Source organism: Mauremys reevesii, linkage group 3 (genome assembly GCF_016161935.1).
Source record: "Mauremys reevesii isolate NIE-2019 linkage group 3, ASM1616193v1, whole genome shotgun sequence".
Classification (NCBI taxonomy): Eukaryota; Metazoa; Chordata; order Testudines; family Geoemydidae; genus Mauremys; species Mauremys reevesii.
Window position 1 is genome coordinate 66,743,963 of NC_052625.1, and position 15,716 is coordinate 66,759,678.

Genomic DNA, 15,716 nt, shown 5'->3' on the forward strand with positions numbered 1-15,716 from the left:
GTCTGTTTTCAGCCACTCGAACTTGTTATTCCTTTTTCTGCGAGATTAAAGAGCCCTTTAATACTTGATATTTGGTCTCCATGAAGGCACTTAGACACTGAAGTTACCTCTTGACCTTCTTTTTTATAAGCTAAACAGATCGAGCTCTTTCAATAGCTCACAAGAAAGCATTTTTCTCCAGCTCTCAATGTTTGCTGCATGATCTCTTCAATTTTTCAAAAGCTTTTAAAAATATGGACACCAAAACTGGCTGCAGTATTCCAATCTGTCTCACTAAAGCTGTGTCACCTCCCTACCCTACTCACTACTCTGCTCATATGTCTAAGGATGGCTTTAGCCCTATTCACCACTGCATTGCACTGGGAGCTCATGAGCTCATCCAGGAAAGAGTCACTACTTTCCTGGATACCACTATTCCGTAGGTGTGGCCTGCATGCTTTGTTGCTAGGTATATTAACTTGCATTTGGCTCTGTTCAAACTTGTTTTGTTTGAATGGGTCCAGCTTACCAAGTGCTCCAGATCGCTCTGTGTGACTGCCCTGTCCTCAACATTATTTACAACTCTGCCAGTATTTTGTCACCCACACATTTTATCAACAGTGATTTTATATTTTCTTCCAGTTCATTGATAAAAATTATTTAAAAAAATAAGTTCTTGAGAGCCTCTTCAGATCCCTAGTACCAAGTGCCTGCTCCCTACAGCACAGCAGGAAAAGGCCATCCAGCCCTGGTGTTACATAGGGGCTAAGCACAGAACAAACACATGCTTAGGAGCTGTGTTATCCATAGGCACTGAGCAACATGTGGGGGTCAGCAGCTTACAAATGCACTACAGTCCTATAGTGTAGACAGGCCCCAGCTGTGTCTCAGTCTCCAACCTTGTAAAATGGGGGTAATAAATGAAACCTTGATTATCTCTATTTTATAGTTGTGGAAATGGATGTACACAGAGGTGAAGAGACTTGCTCATGGTCACAAAGCCAGCAACAGAAAACGGCAGGTCTGCTGCTTGCCAGTCCTGGCCTCTCTGCTCTAACTTTAGTCTCAGCCCAACTGGAGGTTTTCTTCTTCTCCGTGTCCCTCAACACCACATCACTACAGAAAAAAGATTTTTTGTTAGCATCTGGTCTACTGCACGGGGATGCCTTTCCAAAAGATGTGAATTGGCTCAATCACATGGATGGGTTTGATGGAAGATCCACTTGGTGACATTGTACAGCCTGTTATACAGGAGGTCAGACTAGATGGACAGAATGGTCATTTCTGACCTTAAAATCTATACATTTTCCTGCTGCTAGTAAGATAACTCTTGTCATATTTTTTATCATTTACTTTCAGTTGGAATAATAAAGCAACACTTATAAACACACTCTACTCAGGGAAATTTATTTATCCAGTATTGGCTCTTAATCCATAACACCAAATTAGCTTTCTTCCTTCTCTGAGCATGTGCTTTATCTTGCCTCTTTTCCCACTTCCACCCCACTCTCTCTTCTAACAAACTACCAGCAGTTTGCAGTAATACAGAGTAGAAGCAGGCAGAATTATATGAAGAGAGCATGGGAGAGACAGGGTGAGCTAGCAGCAGATACACACTGATTATAGCATCATCTGTTTATTTTTATTAATGAACAATCTCAGAGAGGTGTGCATATATTTAGCACTGGAAAAGCAATTACGTGTCATCTGGATCCATACAGTAGTGTGCGGTTGTAAGATTTCACAAGAGAAGCAGGGTTGGTTGGTGCTTGGATAAATGACCTCTAAAGAAAACAATGTGCTGTTGGGAGTACTGTGGATGTTTTAGTAGGAGGCATGTCTGTTTGAGGCAGTTTGGAATCAATGTCCCAGCAAGGTGCTGCTGGACATGCAGCTTTTTGGAAGAGATGGAAAATGATGCTACTGACCATGACTCTCGTGCTCAAAAATCCTAATCTCAGTCTTCTGGCCACACGCCAATGTAAGAAGCTACAATCTGCCTACCCAAACCCTCTTTGAATATAGTACACTTTCTTAAATACCTGTCCTCAATGATTTTCCCACAGCTTGCACAACTATATCACCTTCCACCCCAGAGGTAGCTGCATTTCAATACAAGATAAAATAGTTCTTCTTTCATAAATCTGATTCAAAAACCCAATGAAGTCAATGAAGTTGACAGAAAGACTCGTAATGAGTGTTGGTGCAGGTCCTACTGGCATTAAAGATAGCCTTATTAGATCATATCCTGATCAGACCTTTCCAAGAGTTACTTTGTATAAGAAGAACCTACTATAAAGGTTAATCCTATGGTAAGGAATTCATCAGCCTTCTGAAGATCCCTTGATTATGTCTGGAATGGATTTCAGGGCAGCCAGAGAAGTGAAGAATTCTGGAGTTTAGACACATCTATGATGGGCTTCATTATAAAACAGGAAAATGAATGAATGGTTTTTACTATAAATTAACTTAATTTTCAAAATGAAGTTGTATCACCTCCAAAAAATTAGAACTTCTTTGTTTAGAAAATGATGAAAGTGGTGGGGAGGTCTTTCGATAATTTTGAAAATATTTTTTCAATGTTTTGTTTAAGCGGGAAATTTGTTGCAACCATTTTTTTCCACAAACCAGGGTGGATAAAAATCAATGATTAAAAAAAAAAAGATTTTTTTTTATTTAAATCGGATTTTTTTTATAAAATGCTTTTTGAGGAAAAAACCTATCTAAAGGTAGTTTTAATTAAGACACATTATAGCTCAAAGATATCTCATCATGGAATAGGGATTATAAATTCTACTTCTATAGTATCAGACAATATATCCATGTAATGTTTAAGAAAAGTTTTGTAAATGCGTTCCAATAGTTCATGGATTAGGGATCCAATCTTATGGGGCTCCAGGGGCTTCTGTATAGATTATTTAGGTTAATCTTTCTATCTACCCAATGGGACTCAGTGCTCAGTCTAGAAGATACCATCACAGAGGCTTAGTTTTGCAGTTCTCAAACTGGATATGTATCTCCAGAGGTAACATGCTTGTAACAGCAAAAATGTTTTTAAATAAATAAATAAATATACAGAGGTGAGAAATAACAGACCTCAACTCTATTGTCCCTCTGCAAATTTGTGTACACAGAATCAATCCCTTACCCCTCTGTAAAAGTGCAAAGATTCTAAAAGTTCAATGAATAGAAGATTGTTGGGGGCGGAATAGATCTGGACAAGGAGAAGAAATCTGGAGATAAATGTGAGAAGCGAGGGACATATGCTTGTTTTCTTAAAATATTATACGTTTGCTGTCGAAGAAAAAAATCCAGAATACTTAATGTTGTTGTTTTAGTTAAATAAAACAATTTAAATGTCTGTCTGGTGATGTTCCCCCTCCTAATACACCATGGCAAGAAAATCCTCCAAATATTAATGATTAACCTGTTGAATTGGAGATAGCTGACCTCCCAATGACTTCATAAATATCTGCTTCAATTACCTTTGGTAAATGAAATAACCAAACAAACAATCATTTATTTTTTGATATAGCTGTAACACTAATCTGAAAAGTTTTCAAAATAAATCACTCTTTAAAAATGTATAATGTGTACCTTCTAAAAATGAAACCGACATCTATCTCTGAGTTGTTAAGAATAGTATTAAGGTTATAACAACCAACAAGAATGCACGAGTCTTCCAGACTAATGATTTAAATCAAATCCACCCTGCCACAAACAGTTTTGGTTTCAACAAATCAGCATTTTCCAATGAAAGCACCTTTCATCAAGAAATCCCAACCCTGCTCTAGATCCGAGGGTTAGCCCCATTGCTGCTGTGAAGCTCCAAGTAGCCACGACACAAAAACTATGAGCTAAACTATGAGCTCCAAGCAGGGGCGGCTCCAGACCCCAGCACGCCTGCAGAGGGTCCGCTGGTCCTGCGGCTTTGGTGGAGCATCCGCAGGCACGCCTGCGGGAGGTCCACCAGAGCCGCGGGACCAGCAACTGGCAGAGCGCCTCCCGCGGCATGCCGCCCTGCTTGGGGCGGTGAAATGTCTAGAGCCGCCCCTGGCTCCAAGATGACCTCTGGCCACTTGCTTAATACAATCCAACTAAAAGGCTAGAATGCTGGATTCAGACACTGCCCAATCTCTCCTGTTGGAGCTGTTCCACTTGGTATAAATATTCATTGAGCCAGAAACAAAGACTGACTCTATAACCTGGTGAGTAGGAGCCTGAGGACCAAGTCCCTGCGCTGCCTGATTCAGTTCAGGGACTTGAGCTGGGGGCTCCCACAACCGAGAAAACTGTCCCAACTACTGGTTATTCTGGGGTCTCTGTCTCCCTTGTTTTTTGTTTTTTGTTGTTGGTTTTTTTTTTGACAAAAGGTTTCAAGAGGACTCATTTTCCTTCTGCATTGGAATGAAAACAAAACTTCAAAACCTTGCAAATTTTTGCAAAACAGAATTGTTGTTTTCCAGTCAGCTCCAGGTACTATGAGCTAAACTATGCACTTTGTGGGTCATGGAGAAAAATAAATACATATTCTATGGCAGCCACTTCAAATGTCTGACTGCCTCGCAGTATGTAGCTCATCGTGACAAAATGGGTAGAGGGTTGGGCTGGGGCACCACGCAGCCTCACAGTTCAATTCTTTATGAGCAAAATCATAAAATACCTTTTCTTCTTCAACAGGAAGAGCAGCTCCCACTGAAGTTAACAGAAGCACCGGACACTCACTCCCATTAGAATTCTTGGAAGTACTTTTGAAAATCAGGCCACTTATCTAGATGCCTCATTTTAGGCACCTACTTTTGAAAATCTCAGCCCACTGAAACAAAAAATTAACTGGTTGCTGCATCTGTAATCTTTTATTTCAACTTCGTGTTGCATCTGTCATGTGCTAGTAAATTCACCTTTGGTAATCCTCTCTAGTTTTATTTGGCTTGCATGAATATATTTGGCATAGTACTTAAAAATGAAAATATAAATAAAGGTTTGCAAACAAGGTTTTTGCTACACTTGTTCCTGAACATCAACACATGAAAAAGACAATTAGCTAGAAGACTGGCACCATCCTATTCTGTCTAAAAATAGCAGCTGTATTATCTAACTTAAAATTATAACTTTCACTATACTAAAATCCAATCCTTTGGAAATAATGTACAGTCAAACCTTGCAATAATGCGCCCCACTATAACACAAAATCGCATATAACGCGATCATAGGTTGGCTCCCCTTTAAGGCAGATATAACTTGGATAATGTTTTCACAGTACTGTACAGTACCAGTGGTCCCCAACACCGTTGCAGGGGAGAGAAGCTGCAGCCCCGCATCTGCCGGGGACAGAGAACTCCACGCTGGTGCTCTCTGTCCCCAGCAGGCGCTGGCCGCAGCTTCTCTCCAGCTTCAAGAGGGGCTGCGGCTCCCTGCCTGCTGGGGACAGAGAACTCCGGGCCTGCGGGCGCCGGTTCTCTCTGTCCCTGGCAGGCGCGGGGCTGCGGCTTCTCTCCGGCTTCAAGAGGAGCTACGGCTCTCCGCCTGCTGGGGACAGAGAACTCTGGGGCTGCGGAGAGTCGTGGCTCCTCTTGAAGCCGGAGAGAAGCTGCGGCCCCGGAGTTCTCTGTCCCCGGCAGGCGGGGAGCCACGGCTCCCCTTGAAGCCGGAGAGAAGCCGCGGCCCCGGAGTTCTCTGTCCCCGGCAGGCGGGGGGGCCGCGGCTCCTCTCCCCTGCTGGGCACTAGGTGGCGCACATCAATGCACCGCTTTGGGGACCACTGACAAATTGACTGGTTTGAAACCCCGCTATACCGCAACCCCACATTTTGTGTGATGGAAGTTTTTGGACCCCAATCGTCACGTTATAGCGGGGTTTCACTGTACCTAATATTTTCATGAAGTTTCCAAGTCACGTAAGATTTTCAAAACTGATTGTCTAAACTGCTGAGCACCCAGAACTCCTACTACTGTCGGTGCAAGTTGCGGGTGCTCAGGCCTCTGAGACTACATTAAGACTTGACTGAGTACGGACAGCTCCCATCAACTGGAATTGTCAGTGTTCAGAAATTTTGAAAATCAGACACTTTAATCTCTGTTGAGATTATCTCAGTTCCCACTTATAAAATGGAAATAATAATAATTCTTTGTATCAGAGGTGTAGTGAGGATAAATTGATAAATGTATTAGAAGTGCTCAGATAAGAGTGTGATGGGAGCCATAAAAGTACCCTGATAAAGCCATTCCTTGTAATAAGTGTTTCAAATCTATCAATCGCAGACCAAACTGCAAAGGACTAGGCCTCAGTCTTACAACGTGCTCCATTTGGGTCTGCACCCACGTGGAACCTCAGTGGGCCTCTGTGTGTGCACAGAGATCAAGGCATGTTAAGTACCTTGCAGGATTGGAGTCTAAGACCCTGATCCTGCAAACACTTTCTCACATGCTTAACTTTACCTCTGCGAATAGTCATGCTAAAATCAAAGTGTGTGTGTGTTTTACATGATTTGGGCCTTATAAAGCACTTATATGAGGGTGCAACATAAAAGCCTGTGTGAGAAATGGCACCCCTTTCTCTCGCATCAAACATAAGCGACTTGTCTTCACTTTCAAGGCCCTTTGGGACCTATCCCCATCCCCCCTATCGTCTCTCATTTGCTATCACTGCTTTCATTGCCCACATGTTAAACTTTCAAGCACCTTGTGCTTTCTCTCATGCCACTTCTCATGCTTGGGAGGTGCTGCCTGTAAATATCTGCAAAACTATTTCATTATCCTTCTTCAAAACCCTCCTGTACTGTGATGCCTATAAAAACTTTACAGCGACTAAGCTGCTGGCATAAAGAGACCATGGCCTGTCATTCTGACCAATACTGTCTCACTCTTTCCTTGTCCTCCCCAGCTGTCTCTTGTCTTACACTCAGATTGTAAGCTCTCTGCGGCAGGGACCAGCTTTATATTCTGTTCATACAGTGCCTAGCACAATGTGATCCTAGACCACATCTGAGGCTCCCCTAGGCACTAGGGGAACAGGAATAATCAAAAATATGTCCCAGGTGATGGGAGGGCCTCGCTGCAGAGATCCCTCCGCTGCTTTCACTTCCTTTCTCGGAAGCCACCTGTAAAGCAGCGCTGCTCCGGCGGGTACTGCTGTCACTGTAATGTTAGTATCCCCACCCTGGCTAGGCTGGGTGACGAGAGTGCAAATGTGAAAAATCCGGACGGGGTTGGGGAGGTTATAGGCACCTATATAAGAAAAAGACCCAAAAATCGGGACTGTCCCAATAAAATTGGGACATCTGGTCCCCCTAGCCCCGGGTCACTGACTCAGCCCCAGAGAGCAGCTGCCCCCGGAGCCCCGCGCAGGGCCCAGCTGGGACGGGCGCACCCGGGGGAAGCCCACTGAAGTCACCGGGCGGTTTGCAGAAGGCTTCAGCGGGGCCGGGATTTCCCCCCGGGCCCCTGGCCCCGCCGCAGGGGACGCTGGCTCCGCACTGCCGGCCTGCAGCAGCAGCCGCCGCCAAGCAGGAGCCGCCCCGGGGCGGACGCGCTCCGAGCTGGCCGCAGTCCTCGGGCTCTCCAGCCCCGGAGCGGCCCCGCTCGCCCGGCCCATCTGTATCCGGGTCTCGGCAACTCCTGGGCGGCCCCCTGCGCCGCGCCCGCCCCCTCCGTCCTCCCAGGCGGAGCCGCGTCTCCTCTCCGAGCCGGAGCCCCGCCACCCCTGCGCTGCCCGGTACGTAACCGGGGCTGAACCGACCCCCGGGGTCTCGCTGCCGCCCTCTGGCTGCGGCCCGCCTGCCCCCGCCTCTGCCCCCGCTCGCAGCGCGGGGGCTGCAGCCCGCCCGGGGAATGCACCTGCCCCCGCCGGGGAGAAGGGGCCTGAGGGGTCGGTCACGCGCCGCGGGTCGCTGACGCCGCCGGGACGGCCCTGGACTGTGCCCCCTGCTCGCCGCTGTGTTCGCCCTGCTCCCTAGTTCCCCTGTCCCGGCCGGCTGGTGTGCGAGGCGCGGTGAACGCTCGGGTGCCGGGGCAGCTTCCTCTGCTCCCCTAACCCGTCCCGCTTTTCACTCATTTGTGCTTTTTAAAAATACCCTCCCTTTGGGCTGAACGGGCCCTGCTTGGGGTCAGGTGGCAGGTGAAGACTTTGCCAAAGTCTGAAGACCATCCACCCCTTTCGGCTGTTTTTTGATCCAGGGGATCAGGGGAAGATAGTGCTTCTACCTCTTAAAAAAAATATGTATGAATACTTTTGTGCAGGGAAATCTCTAAGCCAACCTTCAAAACACCAAATTGCCCTTAACAGAAGGTAATCGTTCCTTGTTTGTCTTTGAAAAGAATTTAAAAATGCTGAAGATACAAGCCACTTGTTAAAGGCTCCATGTATGCACAATAGACATTTTATTAAACTGTCAGTGCCTGCTGTAAAACAGGCTGTGCCACTCCATAGTGCCATAGCTAGGGATTTTGTGTACATGCCAACTAAGACAGCCTCCTTTGACTGTCACAGTTTCTTTTGGGGCACTGCAGGGGGGGCAGATCCACATGCAGAATTTGACCCTGAGACCCTGATCTTGCAAACCCTTATGCATGTACATAACTTTTAAGCGCATGAAGGCAAGACCATATCTGAAGTTACACAAAAAAGTCTTTGTAAAATCAGGGCTTACATTTGTAAAGTGCTGTGAAAATATAAATCCTTAGGTAAATGTTAAGTATTATTAGAAAATGTTGCAGTTTAAAAACCATAGAATTTTATAAAACTAAACGACATAGGTTTCTTCTCTTAAAACAGAAATGCCCAAGGACATTAACTGCAATATTAAGGTTACAAACGAAGGCCCCAGGCCTGCACACACGTAAGTGTATTTGCAGAATGGGGGCCTTGAACACAAAAAAACTGGGAAGTACATAAGTTAAGGTCTTTATTGCAACATTGTTGCCCTCATTGCATGTATGTAGTATTTTATTACTACTGAGGCTAATAAACGTATATGATACCTAAATATATACTATATCTGCTGCCTGGTATAAATTTGGATGTATGGTTTAAAGGTAAGATAATATTTCCGACAGAGTGAAAAAGCAGATTTCATTCTCCCTCCCCCTTCATTTTCAGATAAACAGAAATGTCTCACTCTGAAAACAAAGGGCTGATATTGGGCATAATGGCAGGGGCTGCCGGAATCAGCTTGGTACTGGTTTGGTATCACAAGATCCGAAAATCTGGGGCAACTATACATTTTCCTGCATTTCTAGATTTACGCAACAGATTTCAGTATGAGTTTCATTTTGCAAATCTACATAATGAGCAAGGAACAGTAATGGCTTTACAAGGAAGACAGCTTCAGATACTGGAAAAATTGAATGACTTACTACTGAATGTGGAAGAACTGAAGAGAGAGGTGAAGTTTCTTAAAAAAGCTGTTCCAAAGCTGGAAGAGCTTGTTCGAGATGAACTGCAAGGGCAGGCTGGTGTTCGTCGGACTAGCCCTTTACACAGAGCCACCAGAAAAAGAAGAGTTGAGACAGCTTATGGTGCAACAGAAACTACCAGCTCTGAGGAGGCAGATAGTGAAGGAGGGTGAGTCTTTAAAATATTTCATGCATAATACACTTTAAAATTGGCATGCAAACACTTTAGTACCATATATGTGGAATTATGTTCTGTAAACAGCAGTCTATATCTCAGCATCTGAAAAAGCTTTCCAAATCAGTAGGGCCATCCTACACCCTGCTGTGGCTGATTTGCACAGGTCTTCTAGGAATGTCTCAATTTTGTACAGAAAAAAACCAAAATCAAAATGAAGCATTTTGGAACACATGGGATGGAATGGTTCAATATTTTGTTTCAACATGACTTTTAATATTGAAATGTATATTTTCTATTATAATATAAAATTTTAGAGGTCAACATCAGAACAAAATGTTTCAATTTTATCAAAATAAAACAGTTTGACATGAAACAATTTTTTTCCAAAATATTTATTTTGCCTGAAATTTTAAGGTTTTTGGGTGTGTTCCTATTCAGAATGAAAACAGATTTTAAAATCATGAAATTTCCTGCATAACAACTTCTGGCTCCTGCACAGCTCTGCTCCTAACCTTCTCATGGAAGCTCCCATATCGGCACAACTTCAGATGGGATGTTTAAAAAGAAGCTCCTTCTGAAATGTGTCAAAAATGTTACTCTTGGATCATTTTTTAAGGGTCCTGGTTGTGTCCAAGAGTTTAGTGTTTTCTCTTCAAAGTGCGTTATACTCCTTACTAATTGTGTTCAGTGCTCCTCATTGCCTGAGAAGAGAGTATACTGTTTTCTTAGTGAGGTCATCATTTGCTGGCCTGGAAACAGAATCTAAGCTCAATTTCTGGTCTCACTTTCTATAAGTTTAAACAGGTACAGCATGGGCAATGACAGTACAGGTTTCACAATATTGCCTTGAAAATGCATCTAAATCCTGACCTGAAGGGCCCACTTCTAGGGTCAAGAGGTCTCCAGACCATTCAGTCCTTGGCCTTTTTGCTAGGATTGCAAATAAATGCCAGTTGTCATAGAGGATTATGTGGAATTTTTATTAACAGGTTACTGAAGTCCTTTATAAATATTTTTCCCTTTTAAGAAAAGTAAAGAAATATGATGAGTTTGCCCCAAGCGCGTGTTCTCAACTCTTCAGTGCATATACTGACAAATCTGCTACACCACTTAGAGACTGTGTGCTCTGAAGAGAGCTCTCTTAATGTCCATGCAAATGTGCTCATGGAATGACTGCAGTATTTGAAGTTATATGCAGGCTGTCTTTTAAATTAAAACAGATTAATGTAATAATAAACTATGATATTCTTGGATTATTAGTTTGACTGTCATAGGAAAATGTTTTAATGACATACAGACTTACCTGAGGCTGAAATAATCAATAGCAATTTTTTTTTTACTAAGTTAACCTGTAAAGGTGAAAATGTAGAACACTTTTCTACTGAAATATTTTTTTCTTTTGAGCCTGAGTGGATACTCTACAGCTTACCATCATGGTTCTTTGCAATAGTCTTTCCTTTACAAATGCTTAATAACTTTACTTACATTGAAAAGCATATACACAATATAACAAAACACCCAAGTGCAAAGCTGACCCTCTTGTCATTGAAATAGTTCCTTAAGATTCACTTTCTCTGTAACCTATAAGAATCACAGTTATAATAAAATATATAATAAAAAATGGAACAGTACCTTTTACTTGAACTATGAAGCTGTGCACATGTCTATCCTGAGTCTGAAACATATTGCTTTGAAATCTAAACTTGCTCATAATAGTGCTCTTCACCTTTTGTTACTCTCACTCACTGGATCATTTCTAAGTTAAGTGTTTGCAGGATGAGAACCTAATGTATGAGCCTAACTTTATGTACATGAGAAGTCCCATTGATTTCAGTTAGATTACACGCATGGGTGAGGGTACGTCTACACTACGGGACTATTCCGAATTTGCATAAACCGGTTTTGTAAAACAGATTTTATAAAATCGAGTGTGCGTGGCCACACTAAACACATTAAATCGGTGGTGTGCGTCCACGGTCCGAGGCTAGCGTCGATTTCTGGAGCGTTGCACTGTGGGTAGCTACTCCGTAGCTATCCCATAGTTCCCGCAGCCTCCCCCGCCCCTTGGCATTTCCGGGTTGAGATCCCAGTGCCTGATGGGGCAAAAATCATTTTCGCGGGTGGTTCTGGGTACAGCCTCACCCCTCCCTCCCTCCCTGACAGCGGCAGACAACCGTTTCGCGCCCTTTTTGCTTGGTGAACCGTGCAGACGCCATAGCACAGCAAGCATGGACCCTGCTCAGCTCCATACCGCAATCGTGGATGTTTTAAACACCTCGCGCACTCTCGTGCAGTATATGCTGAACCAGGACCTTCGAACCGAGGCGAGTAAGAGGCGGATACGGCAGCGGCGATGACAGTGATGAGGACGTGGACACAGAATTATCTCAAACCGCGGGCCCGGCGCTTTGGAGATCCTGATGGTAATGGGGCAGATTCTATCCATTGAACGCCGATTTTGGGCCCGAAACAAGCACTGACTGGTGGGACCGCATTGTGTTGCAGGTGTGGGACGATTCCCAGTGGCTGCGAAACTTTCGCATGCGTGAGGCACTTTCATGGAACTTTGTGACTTGCTGGCCCCTGCCCTGAAACGCCATAATACCAAGATGAGAGCAGCCCTCACAGTAGAGAAGCGAGTGGCGATAGCCCTGTGGAAGCTTGCAACGCCAGACAGCTACCGGTCAGTCGGGAATCAATTTGGAGTTGGAAAATCTACTGTGGGGGCTGCTGTGATGCAAGTAGCCAAAGCAATCACTAAGCTGCTGCTACGAAGGTTGTGACTCTGGGAAACGTGCAGGCCATAGTGGATGGCTTTGCTGCAATGGGATTCCCTAACTGTGGGGCGATAGATGGAACCCATATCCCTATCTTGGCACCGCAGCACCAGGGCACCCAGTACGTAAACCGGAAGGGGCTTTTCAATGGTGCTGCAAGCACTGGTGGATCACAAGGACGTTTCACAAACATCCGCGGGATGGCCAGGGAGGGTTCATGACGCCGCGTATTCAGAAGCACTACTCTGTTTAAACGGCTGCAGCAAGGGACTTACTTCCCAGACCAGAAAATAACAGTTGGGGATGTTGAAATGCCTGTCGTTATCCTGGGGACCCAGCCTACCCCTTGATGCCATGGCTCATGAAGCCATACACAGGCAGCCTGGACAGTGGTCAGGATCTGTTCAATTACAGGCTGAGCAAGTGCAGAATGGTGGTGGAATGTGCATTTGGCCGTTTAAAGGCTCGCTGGCACACATTACTGACTCGCTCAGACCTCAGCCAAACCAATGTCCCCTATGTTATTGCTGCTTGCTGTATTCTCCACACTCTCTGTGAGAGTAAGGGGGAGACCTTTATGGCGGGGTGGGAGGCTGAGGCAAATCACCTGGCCGCTGATTACGCGCAGCCAGACACCAGGGAGATTAGAAGAGCACACCAGGAAGCGGTGAGCATCAGAGAAGCTTTGAAAACGAGCTTCATCAATGTCCAGGGTACAGTGTGACTGCTGTGTTTGTTGATGAACACCCAACCCCTTGATTGACTCAGTCCCTGTAAGCAACTCCCCTCCCTTCGAGTACAGCTTACTTATGCAAATAAAGTCACTCTCATTTAAAAGCATGAATTCTTTATTTTTCATTATAAAAAGAGGAGAGAAGTAAGGGTGTGCTTTGGGAGGAGGAAAGGAGGGATGGAGAAGGCCATTAAAAAAATTCAGAGTAACGACATCCTTCTGGTTGGGCTGTCCACGGGGTGGAGTGGGCGGGTGCAGGCCTCCCCACGCGTTCTTACACGTCTGGGTGAGGAGGCTAAGGAACATGGTGAGGGGAGGGTGGTTATACAGGGGCTGCAGCGGCACTCTGTGATCCTGCTGCCGTTCCTGAAGCTCCACAAGACGCCGGAGCATGTCAGTTTGATCACGCAGCAGCCCCAGAGTTGCATCCCGCCACCGCTGATCTTCCTGCCGCCACCGCTGATTTTCCTGCCGGTCTTCCTGCCGCCACCTCTCATCTCGGTTGTCCCTCCTGTCCTCACGTTCATCCCTCCTGTCCTCACGTTCACTGGCCTCTTTCCTGTAATTTGAAACCACGTCCTTCCACTCATTCAGATGAGCTCTTTCATTGCGTGTAACTTCCATAATATCCGAGAACATCTCATCTCGCGTCTTCTTTTTCCTCCGCCTTATCTGTGCTAGCCTTTGGGAAGGAGGAGGGGCTTGAAAAATTTGCAGCTGCATGAGGGAGATAAATATTTAGAAAGATACATTTTACAGAACAATGGTTATACTCTTTCACAGTGAAAAGCACTATTCACCTTACATAGCACATGTGATTTCCCTACAAGGTCGCATTTTTCATCTTAATAGTGACTGCTTGCATCTCTGGGGTTACAGATCTCACAGACACAGGTCCAGGCATCAGGATTCAGCTTGCATGCGGCCATGGTAAGCCACTGTCTCAGTGATTTACCTCCCCCAACGCATGGCTAATACCACGCTAGCTCCTGCTAATCAACAACCTTCCCCTCCCCACCCACTGCTTGTCCGGTAGCTTGGGAAGATCGCCTCGCCGGTGACCAAACAGAAAAGATCATCGGCATTTCACCCCTCCCCTCCCCGCCGCTACGTGCAGGAAAGTGTTTTTAAGCTGCTGCATTCCACGAACCCAGTAGAAAAATGGCCACCCCCCTTACTTAAATTCCTGATTTTTAACCAGGTTATCCTGAACGATATCACTTTGCTGAGGATAACAGAACAAGATAAAGAGCGGATGCTTCTTGAATGCCAGCAGTCCCGGGACCATACGCTGCGATGCTTTGCCACGCAATGATACCTGATTACTTGCTACATGCATGGCATGGTAAAGTGTCCTACCATGGTGGGCGGAACAAGGATGCCTTGCCCAGAAACCTTCTGCAAAGGCTTCTGGAGTATCTACAGGAGCGCTTCATCGAGATGTCCCTGGAGGATTTCCTCTCAATCCACGGACATGTTAACAAACTTTTCTAAGTAACTATACTGTCTGCGAATGCATCCCAAGTCCTCAGGGCAAATCAATCATTAAAAAAGGCTTGCTTAAAAAACACTGTTTGCTATTTGCAAAGGTACACTCACCAGAGCTCCCTTCCAGGGCGTCATTCTCTGCAATAGTTGCTTGTGAGGGCTGGGAGCAGGGTAATTCCGTCAGGGTGATAAAAGCTCCTGGCTGCTGGGGTCACGGAGTGCTGTGTGCTCTCTGCGAGTCTTCCTCTTCTTCTTCCTCTTCATCTTCCCGTCTGCATAATCCTCAGACATGGCAGAGATTACAACCCCACCTCGGAATCCACGGTCAGGGTGGGGTACTTGTGGCGCAGCCCCCTAAAATTGCATGCAGCTCATCATAGAAGCGGCATGTTTTTCGACCTGCCCCGGACCTTCCATTTGCTTCTTTGGTTTTCTGGTAGGCTTGTCTGAGCTCCTTAACTTTCACTCTGCACTGCACGGAGTCCCTGCTGTGGCCTTTAGCAGTCATAGCCTTAGAAATTCTTTCAAATACTTTTTCATTTCGTCTTTTGGAACGCAGTTCTGTTAGCACTGAATCCTCTCCCCATATAGCGATCAGATCCAGTACCTCCCGAGCGGTCCATGCTGGGGCTCTTTTTCGATTCTCAGGAGACTGCATTGTTAACTGTGCTGATGAGCTGTGCGTGGTCACCTGTGATGATGAGCTCTCCACGCTGTCGAAGCAGGAAATGAATTTCAAAAGTTCGCGGGGCTTTTCCTGTCTACCTGGCCAGTGCATCCGAGTTGAGAATGCTGTCCAGAGCGGTCAGTGGTGCACTGTGGGATAGCTCCCGGAGGCCAATACCGTCGATTGCGGCCACACTAACCCTATTCCGATATGTTAATACCGATATTAGCGCTACTCCTCTCGTCGGGCAGGAGTACAGAAACCGATTTAAAGAGCCATTAAAATCGATATAAGGTGTCTCCTAGTGTGGACGGTTGTGGCGTAAAATCGGTTTTACGCTCGTAAAACCGATTTAAACGCCTAGTGTAGACCAGGCCTGAGTGTCTGCAAGGTTGGCCTTAGATTGCAAGTTCTTTAGGGCTATACTTAATACTTAAGCACATGCCTAAATTTAAGCACATAAGTAATCCCATTGACTTCAGTGGAAGTACTGATGTGATTA

At 45.4% G+C, this 15,716-nt stretch overlaps 1 protein-coding gene across 4 annotated transcripts in view; it reads left to right on the top strand.

The window, feature by feature from the left end:
• The first annotated feature begins 8,009 nt into the window (after positions 1 to 8,009).
• The window catches only part of RMDN2 (regulator of microtubule dynamics 2), a 61,900-nt gene continuing 54,193 nt past the window's right edge, over positions 8,010 to 15,716 (top strand). For 2 of the 4 annotated variants that reach the window (XM_039528631.1, XM_039528630.1), the window contains exons 1-3: positions 8,010 to 8,265; positions 8,752 to 8,815; positions 9,076 to 9,540. In XM_039528631.1, the coding sequence (XP_039384565.1) occupies positions 9,086 to 9,540 (455 nt within the window). In that variant the 5' untranslated portion in view covers positions 8,010 to 8,265; positions 8,752 to 8,815; positions 9,076 to 9,085. The remainder of the gene's footprint in view (positions 8,266 to 8,751; positions 8,816 to 9,075; positions 9,541 to 15,716) is intronic. The other 2 variants (XM_039528628.1, XM_039528629.1) reach the window with 2 other exon arrangements.